Source organism: Macaca nemestrina, chromosome 7 (genome assembly GCF_043159975.1).
Source record: "Macaca nemestrina isolate mMacNem1 chromosome 7, mMacNem.hap1, whole genome shotgun sequence".
Lineage (NCBI taxonomy): Eukaryota > Metazoa > Chordata > Mammalia > Primates > Cercopithecidae > Macaca > Macaca nemestrina.
The window spans coordinates 43,832,938-43,846,157 of record NC_092131.1 but is presented as its reverse complement, the minus strand read 5'-3'; the positions used below and the strand labels follow the sequence as shown (position 1 = coordinate 43,846,157).

General features: G+C 46.7%; 1 protein-coding gene across 14 annotated transcripts in view; it reads left to right on the top strand.

Moving 5' to 3' along the window:
• The window catches only part of LOC105473730 (spectrin repeat containing nuclear envelope protein 2), a 377,206-nt gene that overhangs the window by 354,349 nt on the left and 9,637 nt on the right, over positions 1 to 13,220 (top strand). For 10 of the 14 annotated variants that reach the window (XM_071100026.1, XM_071100028.1, XM_071100032.1 and 7 more), the window contains 8 exons: positions 4,777 to 4,964; positions 5,458 to 5,608; positions 5,972 to 6,154; positions 8,263 to 8,400; positions 9,110 to 9,304; positions 10,487 to 10,763; positions 11,613 to 11,681; positions 12,576 to 12,715. In XM_071100026.1, the coding sequence (XP_070956127.1) occupies positions 4,777 to 4,964; positions 5,458 to 5,608; positions 5,972 to 6,154; positions 8,263 to 8,400; positions 9,110 to 9,304; positions 10,487 to 10,763; positions 11,613 to 11,681; positions 12,576 to 12,715 (1,341 nt within the window). The remainder of the gene's footprint in view (positions 1 to 4,776; positions 4,965 to 5,457; positions 5,609 to 5,971; positions 6,155 to 8,262; positions 8,401 to 9,109; positions 9,305 to 10,486; positions 10,764 to 11,612; positions 11,682 to 12,575; positions 12,716 to 13,220) is intronic. The other 4 variants (XM_071100037.1, XM_071100034.1, XM_071100038.1 and 1 more) reach the window with 1 other exon arrangement.

Below are 13,220 nucleotides of genomic sequence, written 5' to 3'. Positions count from 1 at the left end.
TTTAATGCCTCTCTCATTGGAGTCACAGCTACTGAATACATCAATTTTACTTAAAAGTGTGATCCACGCCGGGCGCGGTGGCTCAAGCCTGTAATCCCAGCACTTTGGGAGGCCGAGGCGGGCGGATCACAAGGTCAGGAGATCGAGACCACAGTGAAACCCCGTCTCTACTAAAAATACAAAAAATTAGCCGGGCGCGGTGGCGGGCGCCTGTAGTCCCAGCTACTCAGGAGGCTGAGGCAGGAGAATGGCGGGAACCCGGGAGGCGGAGCTTGCAGTGAGCCGAGATCGCGCCACTGCACTCCAGCCTGGGCAACAGCATGAGACTCCATCTAAAAAAAAAAAAAAAAAAAAAAAAAAAAAGTGTGATCCACTAGGATGAATGTCTTTGAACAGTCTGTGAAAAGGCAAGGCCTTGCAAATGAATTTACCCTGAGTGGTGAGTTTTTTCAGGTAGATTATATGGAAGCTGTCGATACCTTTCCTCTTAAAGAATGGCTGGCTAGATTTTGCTGGGGCTGTTGATAGTGTGTTCATTTTTTTTAAATCCAAAGTGTGACAGAACATTAAATTAATTAAATTGCAGAGAATTTGTTCCCAAAAGCATACAATTTGGAGCCACTGCTATTCTCTTAGCCTTATTTCTTCCCATCCTGCAGTGGCACATAATTTCAATCTGGTTGATTTGAAAATTCTCTCTTTATAGAATTCAGCATCACCTTAGTGACATTTCTATCCCTTGGTTACTTTAAAGAAAAAAATCAATGGAATTGGTGTTATTGTGTAGAAGTTAGATACTGTGTTAGTTTTCTACTACTGTTGTAACCAATTACAGATTTAGCAGCTTAAAAACACAAATGTATTCTATTTCTGGAGGTTAGAGATCTGAACTGGATCTCACTGGGCTAAGATCAGGATGTCATCAGGGCCGTGTTCCTTTCTGGAAGCTCTGGGGAGAATCCATTTTTTTGCTTTTTCTGGCTCTAGAGGCCACCCGCATTGCTTGGCTCATATGTGCCTCTTCTGCCTTCAACGTCATCAACATTGTATCTCTCTGTGTCTTTCTTCATAGTCACATCTCCCTCTAGCTGCCTCCTCTTCTGCCGTTAAGGACCCTTAAGATTACAGTGGGCCCACCCTGCTAATCCCGGATAATCTCCCTATTTCAAGGTCAGCTGATTAGCAACTGCAATTCCCCGTGTAATCTAACAGATTCACAGATTCCAGGATTAGGATCTGGATGTCTGTGTGTGTGTTGGAGGGTGTCATTGTCATTATTCTGCCTACCACAGATGATCTTAGGATACTTTTAGTATTTTTGTTAAAAGGAATAAGTTACAGTGTATTTATATTATACTAAACTCAGACCTTAAGTACCCCATCCAAAACACTGGCAACAAATGTGTTACACAAAAGAATTATGTATGGGCCACTTTTTAAAACCTTACCTAGTGACCATTTTTGGTCTGGGTTAGAAAACCACCTTACCTATGTTTACTTTTCAAACTAAATATAATAAATTAATTGCTTCCAAAAATAAGACCTAAAAACATGGCATCACCTAGCATTGCCTTATGCAAAAGCCCTCGGCCCCCCAAAGTAGCTAAGAGCTATGATGTCCCTGGATCCTCATTGCAATGCACCTGGTCGGGGAGGGGTCAGACCCTCTAAAAGTCCTTTCTGTTTCGCCTTTCTTACATAGAACACCTTTAGGTATAAGGTAATGGGGGTTATTCCTATGGAATATATCATCTTTAAAATGCACAGGAAGTAGTGGCAATTTTGTGACATTTAAATCACAAACCACTTTCGTTGAAACTTTTTAAGATCCCTGTCCTAGTTTTTTCATTGGTTGGTTTCTTGTTTCTCTGTGGGGTGTGCCAGATGGTGGCTTGGAGGAGTTGTTAGTTACCCTTCCATTGGCTAATGAATAGCCCCTGCCATGGGCCAGCTGAGCTTCACCTCACGCCCCCTGAACCATCCCAACACCCCCCTGTCCCACTTGCTACCCAAGCCCCTCCCACAGAGACATTCAGGAGCTGGCACTGGGGTTTCACCCTATATGATTTTCTGTCTTTTCAGCCTGTTTTTTTTCTCCTCAGCCTCCCTTACCTTCTGGTTTTGGTTCCTTTTTATTCTCATTCTTCTGGCTGCGTTCTCTTCTCCAGTTTCAGGTCTATCTCCTCTTGCTCTGTACCCCCCAACCCCCAAGTTCCTCCCCAACCTCAGTGTTCTGTGTCACCTGCCCAGGGGCAGAAAAACAAAGTGAACAGGAGCCTGTTAGCTGTCAGCAAAAGTCTTTCTCAATGTTTTATGTTGTTTCTTAAATCTACTTTTTCTCTAGATTTGGACAGTTTCTAAGACCTAATTCTTGTGCAGACTTACATCTCTGTGGATACTATAGTGGTAGGATTATTTCAGTTTGCAAAATGTTCCTGTCTAGCACTTAAATGGTCTGCATTTTAAAAGGTAGTCTGGCACTGTATTTTCTATTGTACAAGGTAACTAGTAGGCCATTGTGTGGTGTTTTACATGGTTTTAAAAAAAATTTCAAAAATGTTTTTTTGAAAAGTTTTGAGAAAGTTTTGAAAATGTTTGAGCTTTTTTTTAAACCAAGATGTTGATGTTCTTTTATAAATTATTGTAGAGCTCGTTTCTTACGGCCATTTAACCTAAATATTAAATCAGTTTTCTTTAGCCATTTGATTCAATGTAAGCTGAATAAATAATGTAGGATAATTGCAGAGTTTATTAAAATACAGAGCATTCATATTGTCCATAAACTAGAACCTCTCTCTGCTTTTCAGCTAGACCTTACCCACCTGGAGCCAGATGAGGTCATGGGCATTTTTCAGTTATAAGTGATGAGTATTATTTATTTAACACCAGTATCAGGGTTCCTAATTTATTATTTTAATATTTAAATAGGACATGTATCTTCTGATTTTAGAAGGGCCCCACGACAGTGCTATGAACCGGTAAGAGTTCTTAAAACTGGAATTTTATTTAGACATAATAACTTTAAAGTCAGTCCTCAAATTGACTCCAGGGAGACTCCCACCATTCAAGCATAACAGGCCTTCCACCCACACTGCAGAGCTCTAACAAAATACCCTGCACATTCTTCACAGTGCACACGGGGTGGCCAAGTGGACAACACATCTCTTCTGAATATAACCTGGTGGTGGTCGTTTGTACTCAGGATCAGTGTTAGGAACTGCCTGATTTAAAATTCGGTTGGCGGGTTGGCATTTTATTCCCTCATATCAACCTAAACACACAACGATCGGAATTGCGCATTTATATGAAGAAAAGTAAGAATAGGGGCTGGGCACGGTGGCTCACCCCTGTAATCCCAGCACTTTGGGAGTCTGAGGAGGGTGGATTGCTTGAGCTCAGAAGTTGGAGGCCAGCCTGGACACCATGGCAAAACCCCATCTCTACCAAAAATACAAAAAATTGCTGAGTATGGTGGCCAGCTACTTGGGAGGCTGATGTGGGAGGATCGCTCGAGCCTGGGAGGCAGAGGTTGCCGTGAGCCAAGATCGCACCACTATGACAGAGTTGAGACCCTTGTCTCAAAAAGAAAAGTAAGAAAATAGTGGTCCCATCTAGTAATATAGTAATAATCTCAAATTATTTAAATATCAAAGTGACCTGGAATGAAGCTTATATTGCCTTTCTGTAGATGGTGACAGCTACCATTTATAATATAGTCCTCTTATTAACTGAAATTTGTTGAGTCCTGGGAACTGGATTTAGTCTAGTTAATAGTGGCTTAAAGTAGTGTAGATTTCAGAAATTGGTATATTATGAAATAATTAAAATAGAATTTAACTTAGTCTTTGCTTTCTCACAATGTAATTTGGATATTAAAACTAATGATGTGGTCTCGTGTCACTTGTCACAGAATTTGGACATCAGGGATGCCTAACTCTTCCAGAATGGCAAAACAAACAGGTTCCTCATCTCCCTCCCTCCCTGCAGCCCACCCATGGGGGTGCAGCAGCGTTACTATCCGATGATGACTAAAAGTGCCGTGTTTATTCGTAAAGAGGTTTTCCAGTTTTTCCTATGACCATGCATTTTCTCTTCACAAATGTTCCTTTTCCCGAATTGGGGATTGCATCACTTTCCCCATCAAAGGACAAGACTGCAGAAACCCTGCCTCTCCCCAAGCCACCGCAGCCTTGGCTGGGCTTTATCGGCTGGGGAGGCCGGGTCTGTCTGCCAGAATTCCTCCCCTGGGCTCATGAAGCCCTTGAATGAGCTCACGGGGAGCCTGTGGGCACGCACACTGCTGCACGCACAATTTGGTGTGTGTTTGAAGAGTTCAGTAGCCCATAAAAGGTGGAGAGTTCCTACTGAAGAGACTCAGTTTCTAAAGACTTACCTGAAACCAAGTGTAAACTGGAGCCCTTTGGGGTGGGTGGTATGGAGTAGATCCCATGCATACCCAAAGTCTGTGGGGCAATGGGCTCTCAGCGGTAATGAGTGAGTAGAGGACGACGCCCACCACTGTGCCACCCCTCACGTGGTTCAGCGCACAAGACCTAGATGTTTCCAGTGTTTCAACTTTGTGTCAGGTGCTTACAGCACAAGGGTAACACAAAGATGAGAGGGATTCCATGTGTACTGCCAAGCCCGTGGTGGAAATCCACCCAGGGAAGTATCCCCTGGGCTGGGAGAAGGGAGGCAGGAACAGGGGTCCTTTGATACTGACCCTCCTGCTGTCACCAACGTCTCAAGAGGTTTCTTACTCTGTTGTAATCACAGGATCTACAGCGAGATATTGAACAACACAGCGCAGGGGTGGAGTCTGTGTTTAACATCTGTGACGTTCTACTGCACGACTCCGATGCCTGTGCAAATGAGACTGAGTGCGACTCGATCCAGCAGACCACCAGGAGCCTGGACAGACGCTGGAGGAACATTTGTGCCATGTCCATGGAGCGGCGCATGAAGTAAGAACTAAGCTCCCCCAAATGTCTTCAGCATGGTCAGCCGAACTCAGTACACCCTTCTGACCTCATTCACAGTAACTGTTCTGTTCATTTCACTTAGAAATGCGCCAGGTATTGGCAGAGAAGGCCCAATGCTTCTCAAAGGATTTATTCAAGAAAAATGTAACAGGAGTCACGTCTCTCTCCAGCTCTCCTGTGCGGGGTATGGCTGTGAGCTGGCCACTGTGCTTCTGTTGACCTCGCCAGGTAGTAGTGGAGGCAGCCCTGTCTCCTAGTTTTTTAACCTCTGTGAAGCAGGAGCTCTGAGGTGCTTGGCACTCCCAGGCGGGAGGAGCACAGACCAGAAGTGGCGTCCCTGTTATTTCCCAGAACGGGTAACAGGGTCTCCCCCACTAAACTGTGCAGGTGTCAGGGGATAAAAGAAGGGCAAAAGCACGGGCTTAGCACGGGCTTGCAGGGGATGGCTTGTGTTAAGATGCTTTCCTCCCATCAGAATCGAGGAGACGTGGCGCCTGTGGCAGAAATTTTTAGACGACTATTCCCGCTTTGAGGACTGGCTCAAGTCAGCGGAGAGGACAGCGGCCTGCCCAAATTCCTCAGAGGTGTTGTACACGAGTGCCAAAGAGGAACTGAAGAGGTTTGAGGTAAACGCCTTCTCCATCCCAGTCTCCTGATCATAACCAAGCCTGCAGCGAGCCTGGGAGCTGCTGAAATGGCTTCCCCTAAGTGGCCAGCTTCTCCTCACCTCTGGCGAGGGCTGCCCAATCCACAGCCTGCCCCCGGCTGCTGAGACAGCTTTGCAAGACATTGCGGATGTATGCCAGCTGCTATGCAATGAACTTGAAAGCCTGTTGTGTAACTGGCATCAGGACTGGTGAATTAGGCCCTCTGCTGCCATTGCAGTTTGGGGGTGAACCCCTGGCAGCAGGTTGCTTGAGGTGTAGAAGGGAAGGAGGGTGTCATGGCACTCTGCACACTTTGGCTCTGACCCCTCCCGTGTGATGCAGGCCTTTCAGCGGCAGATTCACGAGCGGCTCACTCAGCTGGAGCTCATCAACAAGCAGTACCGGCGGCTGGCCCGGGAGAACCGCACAGACACAGCCAGCCGGCTGAAGCAGATGGTCCACGAAGGCAACCAGCGCTGGGACAACCTCCAGAGGCGGGTCACGGCCATCCTGCGGAGACTCAGGGTGAGCTCCCCTGCGCCTGGCTCGGGTGTAGATTTTCAGGGAGACATAACGTGCGATATGCAATGGCAGGCTTGTCACACACAAAGCAGCAGATCGAAGGTTTCACTTCAGGCCTGAGCTGTTTTAACATTCCTCCAACACGAAGCCCAAAGCTGCCAATGTTCATTTTCTAAAAGGGGGATTTGCATGTGGAGCTTCTTAGGCAGGGCCTGTTGATGAGATTTGTGTTACCAACACACAGCTCTTTTTACAACTTCTATAACCCGTGGTGGTGTGCATGTTAGCACAGAGTCCAGGGCACAGCTTCACTGGGTCTGGAAAAGGCAACACATGGGTCCCTGGAAGGAGCCCCACTTTGCCCATCTGTCTGTGTTTTTGGGACCCACCAGCTCTCGCACTGAGGATGGACAAGGCACATGAATGCAAGAGCCCCTGTCTGCACTGGGGGGTTGGGGACTGTGATTATTCTCTGAATTTCAGACCACACAAAGGTTTGGTTTTTGAAGGTAAATATTCACCTTAGATTAATGTCATTCAGAAGACGTGCTGTGTAGACCTGTGTGAGTCTGGGTATAAACTGAAAGGACGGTCACAGGCAGGGACTACAGGACACAGTTTTAATTTCCGCATCTGTTCTCAGGGCAGGGCATTGCTGAACCCATTCTAGAAAGATACGAATCTGGGCTTCTTTCTTTTCTTTCTTTTTTTTTCTTTCTTTTCTCTCTCTCTCTCTCCTCAGGAAGACATTGGCTTTTCTAGTAACCTAGAAAACTCCTGTGCATTTCTTTCTGTCTCTCTCTCCCTTCCTGTCTCCCCCTCTTTCTTTCTCTCTCTCTTCTCTGTCTTCTTTCTTCTTTTTTTTTTTTTTTGAGACGGAGTCCCGCTCTGTCACCCAGGCTGGAGTGCAGTGGCGCAATATCGGCTCACTGCAAGCTCCGCCTCCCGGGTTCACGCCATTCTCCTGCCTCAGCCTCCCGAGTAGCTGGGACTACAGGTGTCCACCACCACGCCCGCCCAGCTAATTTTTGTATTTTTAGTAGAGAGGGGGTTTCACCATGTTGGCCAGGATGGTCTCGATCTCCTGACCTCATGATCCGCCTGCCTCAGCCTCCCAAAGTGCTGGGATTACAGGCGTAAGCCACCGCGCCCGGCCCTCTTTCTTCTTGACAAGGTCTCACTCTGTTTCCCAGGCTGGAGTGCAGTGCTGAGATCATAGCTCACTGCAGCCTCAAACTCCTAGGCTCAAGGGATCCTCCTGCCTCAGTCTCCTGAGTAACTAGGATTACCGGCATGCATCACCGTGCCTGGCTGATTTTAATTTTTGTGGAAATGGGGGTCTCACTATGTTGCCCAGGCTGGTCTCAAACTCCTGGCCTCAAGTAATCTTCCACCTTGGCCTCTCAAAGTGCTAGGATTGCAGGTGTGAGCCACCATGCATTAATTATCTCCTGCCGATTTGGCTGTGGCTAATCTGCCTTCGTTTGGCACTGAAGCTCTACCAATCTGAACATCAGCTGCCTATTTGTGAAGTGATAACCTGAGAGGTATCCTTAATTGAAGATGATAAATCTGCTCTGGGTCTTCTTTCTCTGGGAGAACACGTTCAGAATTCTATCAGTGAGGGCAGAAAGGGGCACCAGGCTGGCCTCAATCCTGAGATCAGGGCTTTTCCATCTTGAAGCTACTAAATCCTTGTCAAGCAAAAGCTGCCAAAGGCTAATGCGTGAAACAGGCAGAAGGCCTGGCCCGGCCCCTCAGGGGGCTCTTCAAAGGACAGAGGAAAATCACTGATTTGGACTAGATAATTTTAGAATTTCAAATACTTAAGGACCTTGGAGACCATAATCAACATTCCCACTCTCTCCCCGACTTGCCAGCGTAGACGCTGGGGCTCAGAGTAGTTCAGGGGGCTTGTTTGGTACACAGAACCAGGACCAGACCCCAGTCTTCTGAACACAGTGCTTCTGGGGCTTTCTGGGTATCCGAGAGGCAGATTTCTCCCTGCGTATTCTGGGTACCGTTTTCTTGTGGCCGAAGGTGACCTTGCTGTCTGTCTGAACTCTTGTTCTGTGGTCAGTACAAATGTGATTTCCTCCCTGCTTTTGCAGCATTTCACCAACCAGAGGGAAGAATTCGAGGGCACCAGGGAGAGCATTCTGGTGTGGCTCACAGAGATGGACCTGCAGCTGACCAACGTGGAGCACTTCTCAGAGAGCGACGCCGATGACAAGATGCGCCAGCTGAATGTGAGGGCCGCTTCCCTAGCTCTTCTCAAAAGAAGGCACCTTTGCGGGGAGAGCTGGCCAAGTGCAAATTTCACCCGATACTCCTGAGAGCAAACTTCAGAATTCTTAAAGCAGCCAGGCTACATCCCACCTGTGTACTACCAGATTATCACGTGCAAGGACATTGTTCTTTATGGTCCAGGAGTATTGGTGTCACCAGTAGGGCCGAGAACAGAGGTCCACTCTCCCATTGTTTCTGATATCTGCATGACAGGCTAATCTCACTGTAATTCTCTCCTTGGCTAGATTTTGGAAAAGGTTGAGAAATGGAAATTTGCCTTCCCTAGCATAATGGCACCAGTGAATATTATTGTGTCAGCAAACGCAAATGCCCATTTGTGGCTTATTATGGGAAATGTTCTGTTCCCACCAAGTTTTGCCATGGCAAGGTCTTTCTCTCACACCCAATAACGGAAAATGTCCACCCGTGTCAAATTTTTAGAATTATTTTAATTGGAAAAGCCAGTGCCCATAAGGAGGGGGAATATGGACAATCATTTTAAATTCCTACAGTGTCATTGTCACTTGGTTAAAAACTAAAGCTAGAGTACTAGGTGAAGGAACAAAATACTGACATTTGGATGCTTTTCTATGGCCCCGTTAGAAGAAACAGGCACTGGAAGCTCAGGGGAACTTTCTTTGAAATCCTTTCTTTCTTTTCTCTCAACAGGGCTTCCAACAGGAAATTACATTAAATACCAACAAGATTGATCAGCTCATTGTGTTTGGGGAGCAGCTGATTCAAAAGAGCGAGCCCCTGGATGCCGTGCTGATTGAGGATGAGCTGGAGGAGCTCCACCGCTACTGCCAGGAGGTGTTCGGAAGGGTCTCCCGGTTCCACCGGCGGCTCACCTCCTGCACTCCGGTACGGGCACTGCCACCTAGAAACCGCACCTGGGCTGCTCAGTTTACGTGAGACCGAATTTTTAAAGAATTAGGAGACCTATCTTAGAGTGGTTAGTTATGGTTTATTTTTTGGTTGAAAAGAAAAGGCTATATCGAAACATTTTAATTTCCACTTTTATTAATATAGAGCCACAATAACTCACAGGTTCCCATTCTCCAGTGGAAAGCATGGCACTTCTGAGGCGCATGCTCTGCGAGTCGGTTTTAAGTGTTCCTCAGGGCCGGGCTTGTCTGGCAGGCGTCACTACCCCTAGAATTCCTGAAGACCTCTTCTGGCTTTTATTACATTAGTAACTTGGGAATGTATTTGCCCTTCCCTGTTTCTTAGTGACTGGAAGCTTTTAGTATTTGTGCCTTTCTGATGCTTTGTTCTCACCTTGGAAGAGAAAACACAACAGTTTCAAAAGCAACTTTGATGTTTCCCCAGACGAAAGGCCCTTTTGGGAAGTTCAGGTGGAGTTCAGGCCACTGTTAAAAGTTTACTGCCTTTGTGTGTCTGAAGCTTGAATGACAACCATTGACCAATACAACTGGCCACTCTTTCTTTTTTTGTGTCTCCAACTGACCTCATTCGTGTGTAGTTATTTCATCAGACACAGCCTCAAAAATTACCCTACAATTTCTCATTATTAAGTGCAGCCACTTAGAGTTGTTTTTCTTCGACTGAAAGAGACATTATGACACAAGCAGAATAGAATATAGACACTGAGCAGTTAAGTTGGCGGGTAAGAAAACCTGGTGCATATGGTTCTTGAAGTTTGAGTCTTACCCAGAACATTCAAATGTCCTTTTCAAAAATGCTCTGATTCTTGGAGGACCTGCCAGTAACCATCAATGAAACTTTGGCCACCATTTCCTTATCTCCTAGATAAAGTTGTTTAACTTAGATTATCAAACTTCAGCTTTTTTTTTCCCTAAGAAAAAAGAGCTGGAGGTTTGGGAAAATATGGATTCTAGGCCCCTCTCCCGATTGTCTAAACTGGAATAACCAGAAACAGGACCTGGGAACCTGATCTGTTTAAAACTGCCTTACAAATACTACTGGCAGTTATTTTTGGAAACTGCTGGACAGGCAGACTTCTCATGCTCTTCTAATTGTAGAAGCCTATGAGTTGATTAACAACTGCATACTTTGGTTTAGGGTTTGGAAGATGAAAAGGAGGCCTCTGAGAATGAAACGGACATGGAAGACCACAGAGAGATCCAGACTGATTCTTGGCGTAAAAGGGGAGAGAGCGAGGAACCGTCATCTCCTCAGTCCCTGTGTCATCTAGTGGCCCCGGGGCACGAGCGGTCTGGCTGCGAGACCCCTGTCAGCGTGGACTCCATCCCCTTGGAGTGGGACCACACAGGCGACGTGGGGGGCTCCTCCTCTCATGAAGAGGACGAGGAGGGTCCATACTACAGCGCACTGTCAGGTAACAGCTGGGTTCCCAGCGCCCTGGAAAGTGACCTGTTTGGCTGTGTTTTTAGCCCTTAACAACACGGCCAGCTCTCGATAACCAAGAGTCCAGCTTGTAGCCAACCCTGACTTCTGTGGTTTCCTGTGTTCTATCCTGCCCATCTCTAACTACCTGAGAATTGACCACTCTCATCACAGGTGGAATGAAAGGGGAAAAAAATGAAATTCACAATCAGACACCAAGGTTACTCAGTGATGGCTCTGGCTGTCTGGGAGACTCATCAGTGATTTTTTTTATTTTATTTTATTTTATTTTATTTTATTTTATTTTGGATACAGGGTCTCACACTGTCACCCAGGCTAAGGTACAGTGGTGCGACCACGGCTTATTGCAGTCTCAACCTCCAGGGCTCAAGCAATCCTCCCACCTCAGCCTCCTGAGTAGCTGGGACTATAGGTACACGCCACCACACCCAGCTGGTTTTTAAATTTTTTGTAAAGACAAGGTCTTGCTATGTTGCCAGAGCTGGTCTTGAACAGCTGGGCTCAATAAGTCCTCCCACCTCAGCCTCCCAAAGTGCTGAGATTGCAGGCATGAGCCACCATGCCCACCCTCCCTTTCAGTTGAGTGTCTCAGTGTCAGCAGACTGAGCTGCTCCCTTTGATACCCAGTGTCCTGCTTTGGACAGTCAGGAGTTGGCTGGAAAAAAAAAAAACTCTCTGGTTTTCAAAATCCTTTTAATTAAAAAAATAAAGGGTAGTTTTCTCCTCTCAGCTGACAATGTTTCTACTGTGTGTTGACTTAATACTTGGGCATTAATCTTCAGGCACCTCCAGTGAGGCAAATGACATTGTTCTTTTTCAGATGTAGAAATCCCTGAAAATCCTGAGGCATATCTTAAAATGACCACAAAAACTTTGAAAGCGTCTTCTGGTAGGCCCCCGCCCATGCATGTCTCAACATGGCAGCATCCTGTGGGCACACTGCATCCTCAACCTCGCTCCCATGTCGTGTCTGCCTCTGCCTTCTGTGGACACCATGCGCCTTGGTCCTTGTGTCATGGTGTATTTACACTGCCATACTCACCCATAACTGCGTGCTCCTTACAAAACCCCATCCAAGCCAGAGCCGTCTCGATGCCAGCCCTCTCCTCCCTTCAGGCCTATGGAGAGGGAATTTTTCGTGGTGCCTTTTTTGATGATTTTTTTCTCCATCTAACTGAAGTCCTTTGGCATGGGCCAAGCTTTCTTCATGGTGGCTTGGTTTGGAACTGTTTCCTTGCTTTACTGGGATCCCCTGGTGGAAAGGGGTGGGTTGGGGGTGGGGGGGTAAAGGTGCTGATGATTTGCCACAGGAGGAATAAAACCTTCCTTTCCTTGATTTGCAGCTCTAATCTTCATCCTTAGCCCCATCCCCATCTGCCATGGTGGGTCGGGGAGAGCCCTGAGGAGCCTTTTGGTTCCCAAGTCCATCTTGACATTCACTCTTCCCCTCACTCCTGAGAGGCCTTCTGCCCTCTTGGTTCCCAGACCCGACCTTGCCGCTCAATGTCCCTACCACGCGAGACCCTGGCTCCAAAACGCCACTCATCCCACAGCAAATCATGTTGGTCGTGCTCCATTGTGTACCCATCTAGTGAAGGCACAATGTTGCTGAGTTGCATGACTCTCATCTCATTCTCTTCTGGGACATACTGACATTTTGCAAACATGCATGCTTTGCAAGGAAAGCTGCAGAACTCATTTTCATACTGTAACCTGATGCCATGTCACCTGTGACCTGTTCGGTTGGAGAGAATGGACTATCGCTTGCTGTCTTTTGTTTCAGGTAAATCCATTTCGGATGGCCACTCATGGCATGTTCCTGACAGCCCTTCCTGTCCCGAGCATCACTACAAGCAAATGGAAGGTGACAGGAATGTTCCACCTGTTCCCCCCGCATCCAGCACCCCTTATAAACCACCCTATGTAAGTCTTAGCTCCACTGGGAGTACAGCTACGTGTGAGTCATAGTTACATTTTCAAGAGAGATTTTGGTGTAAACTGCATGTGTTCACTCCCCAGGCATATTTTGAGTTGGTTTTCTTATGTCGAGCTGTCCATACTTCATTAGAACCCTGGCAAAACCGATTAGATTTAGAGAGAGGTTTCTGGCCAAAAACCATCTTCGTGTATGTTGGTGTGGTGTAACAGTCATTATTACTGTCGAGTCAGGTGTCTGTGCAAATAGTGAGCAAGCAAGGTGCTGGCTTTCCTGACCTCTCCTGAGCTCTCAAGGCTTTGTCTTTTTGTTGTCTGTTTTGTTTGTTTGTTTGTTTTTGTTTTTGTTGAGACAGAGTCTCATTCTGTCACCCAGGCTGGAATGCGCTGGCACTATCTTGGCTCACTGCAACCTCTGCCTCCTGGGTTCAAGAGATTTTCCTGCCTCAGCCTCCCAAGTAGCTGGGATTACAGGTGTGCACCACCATGCCTG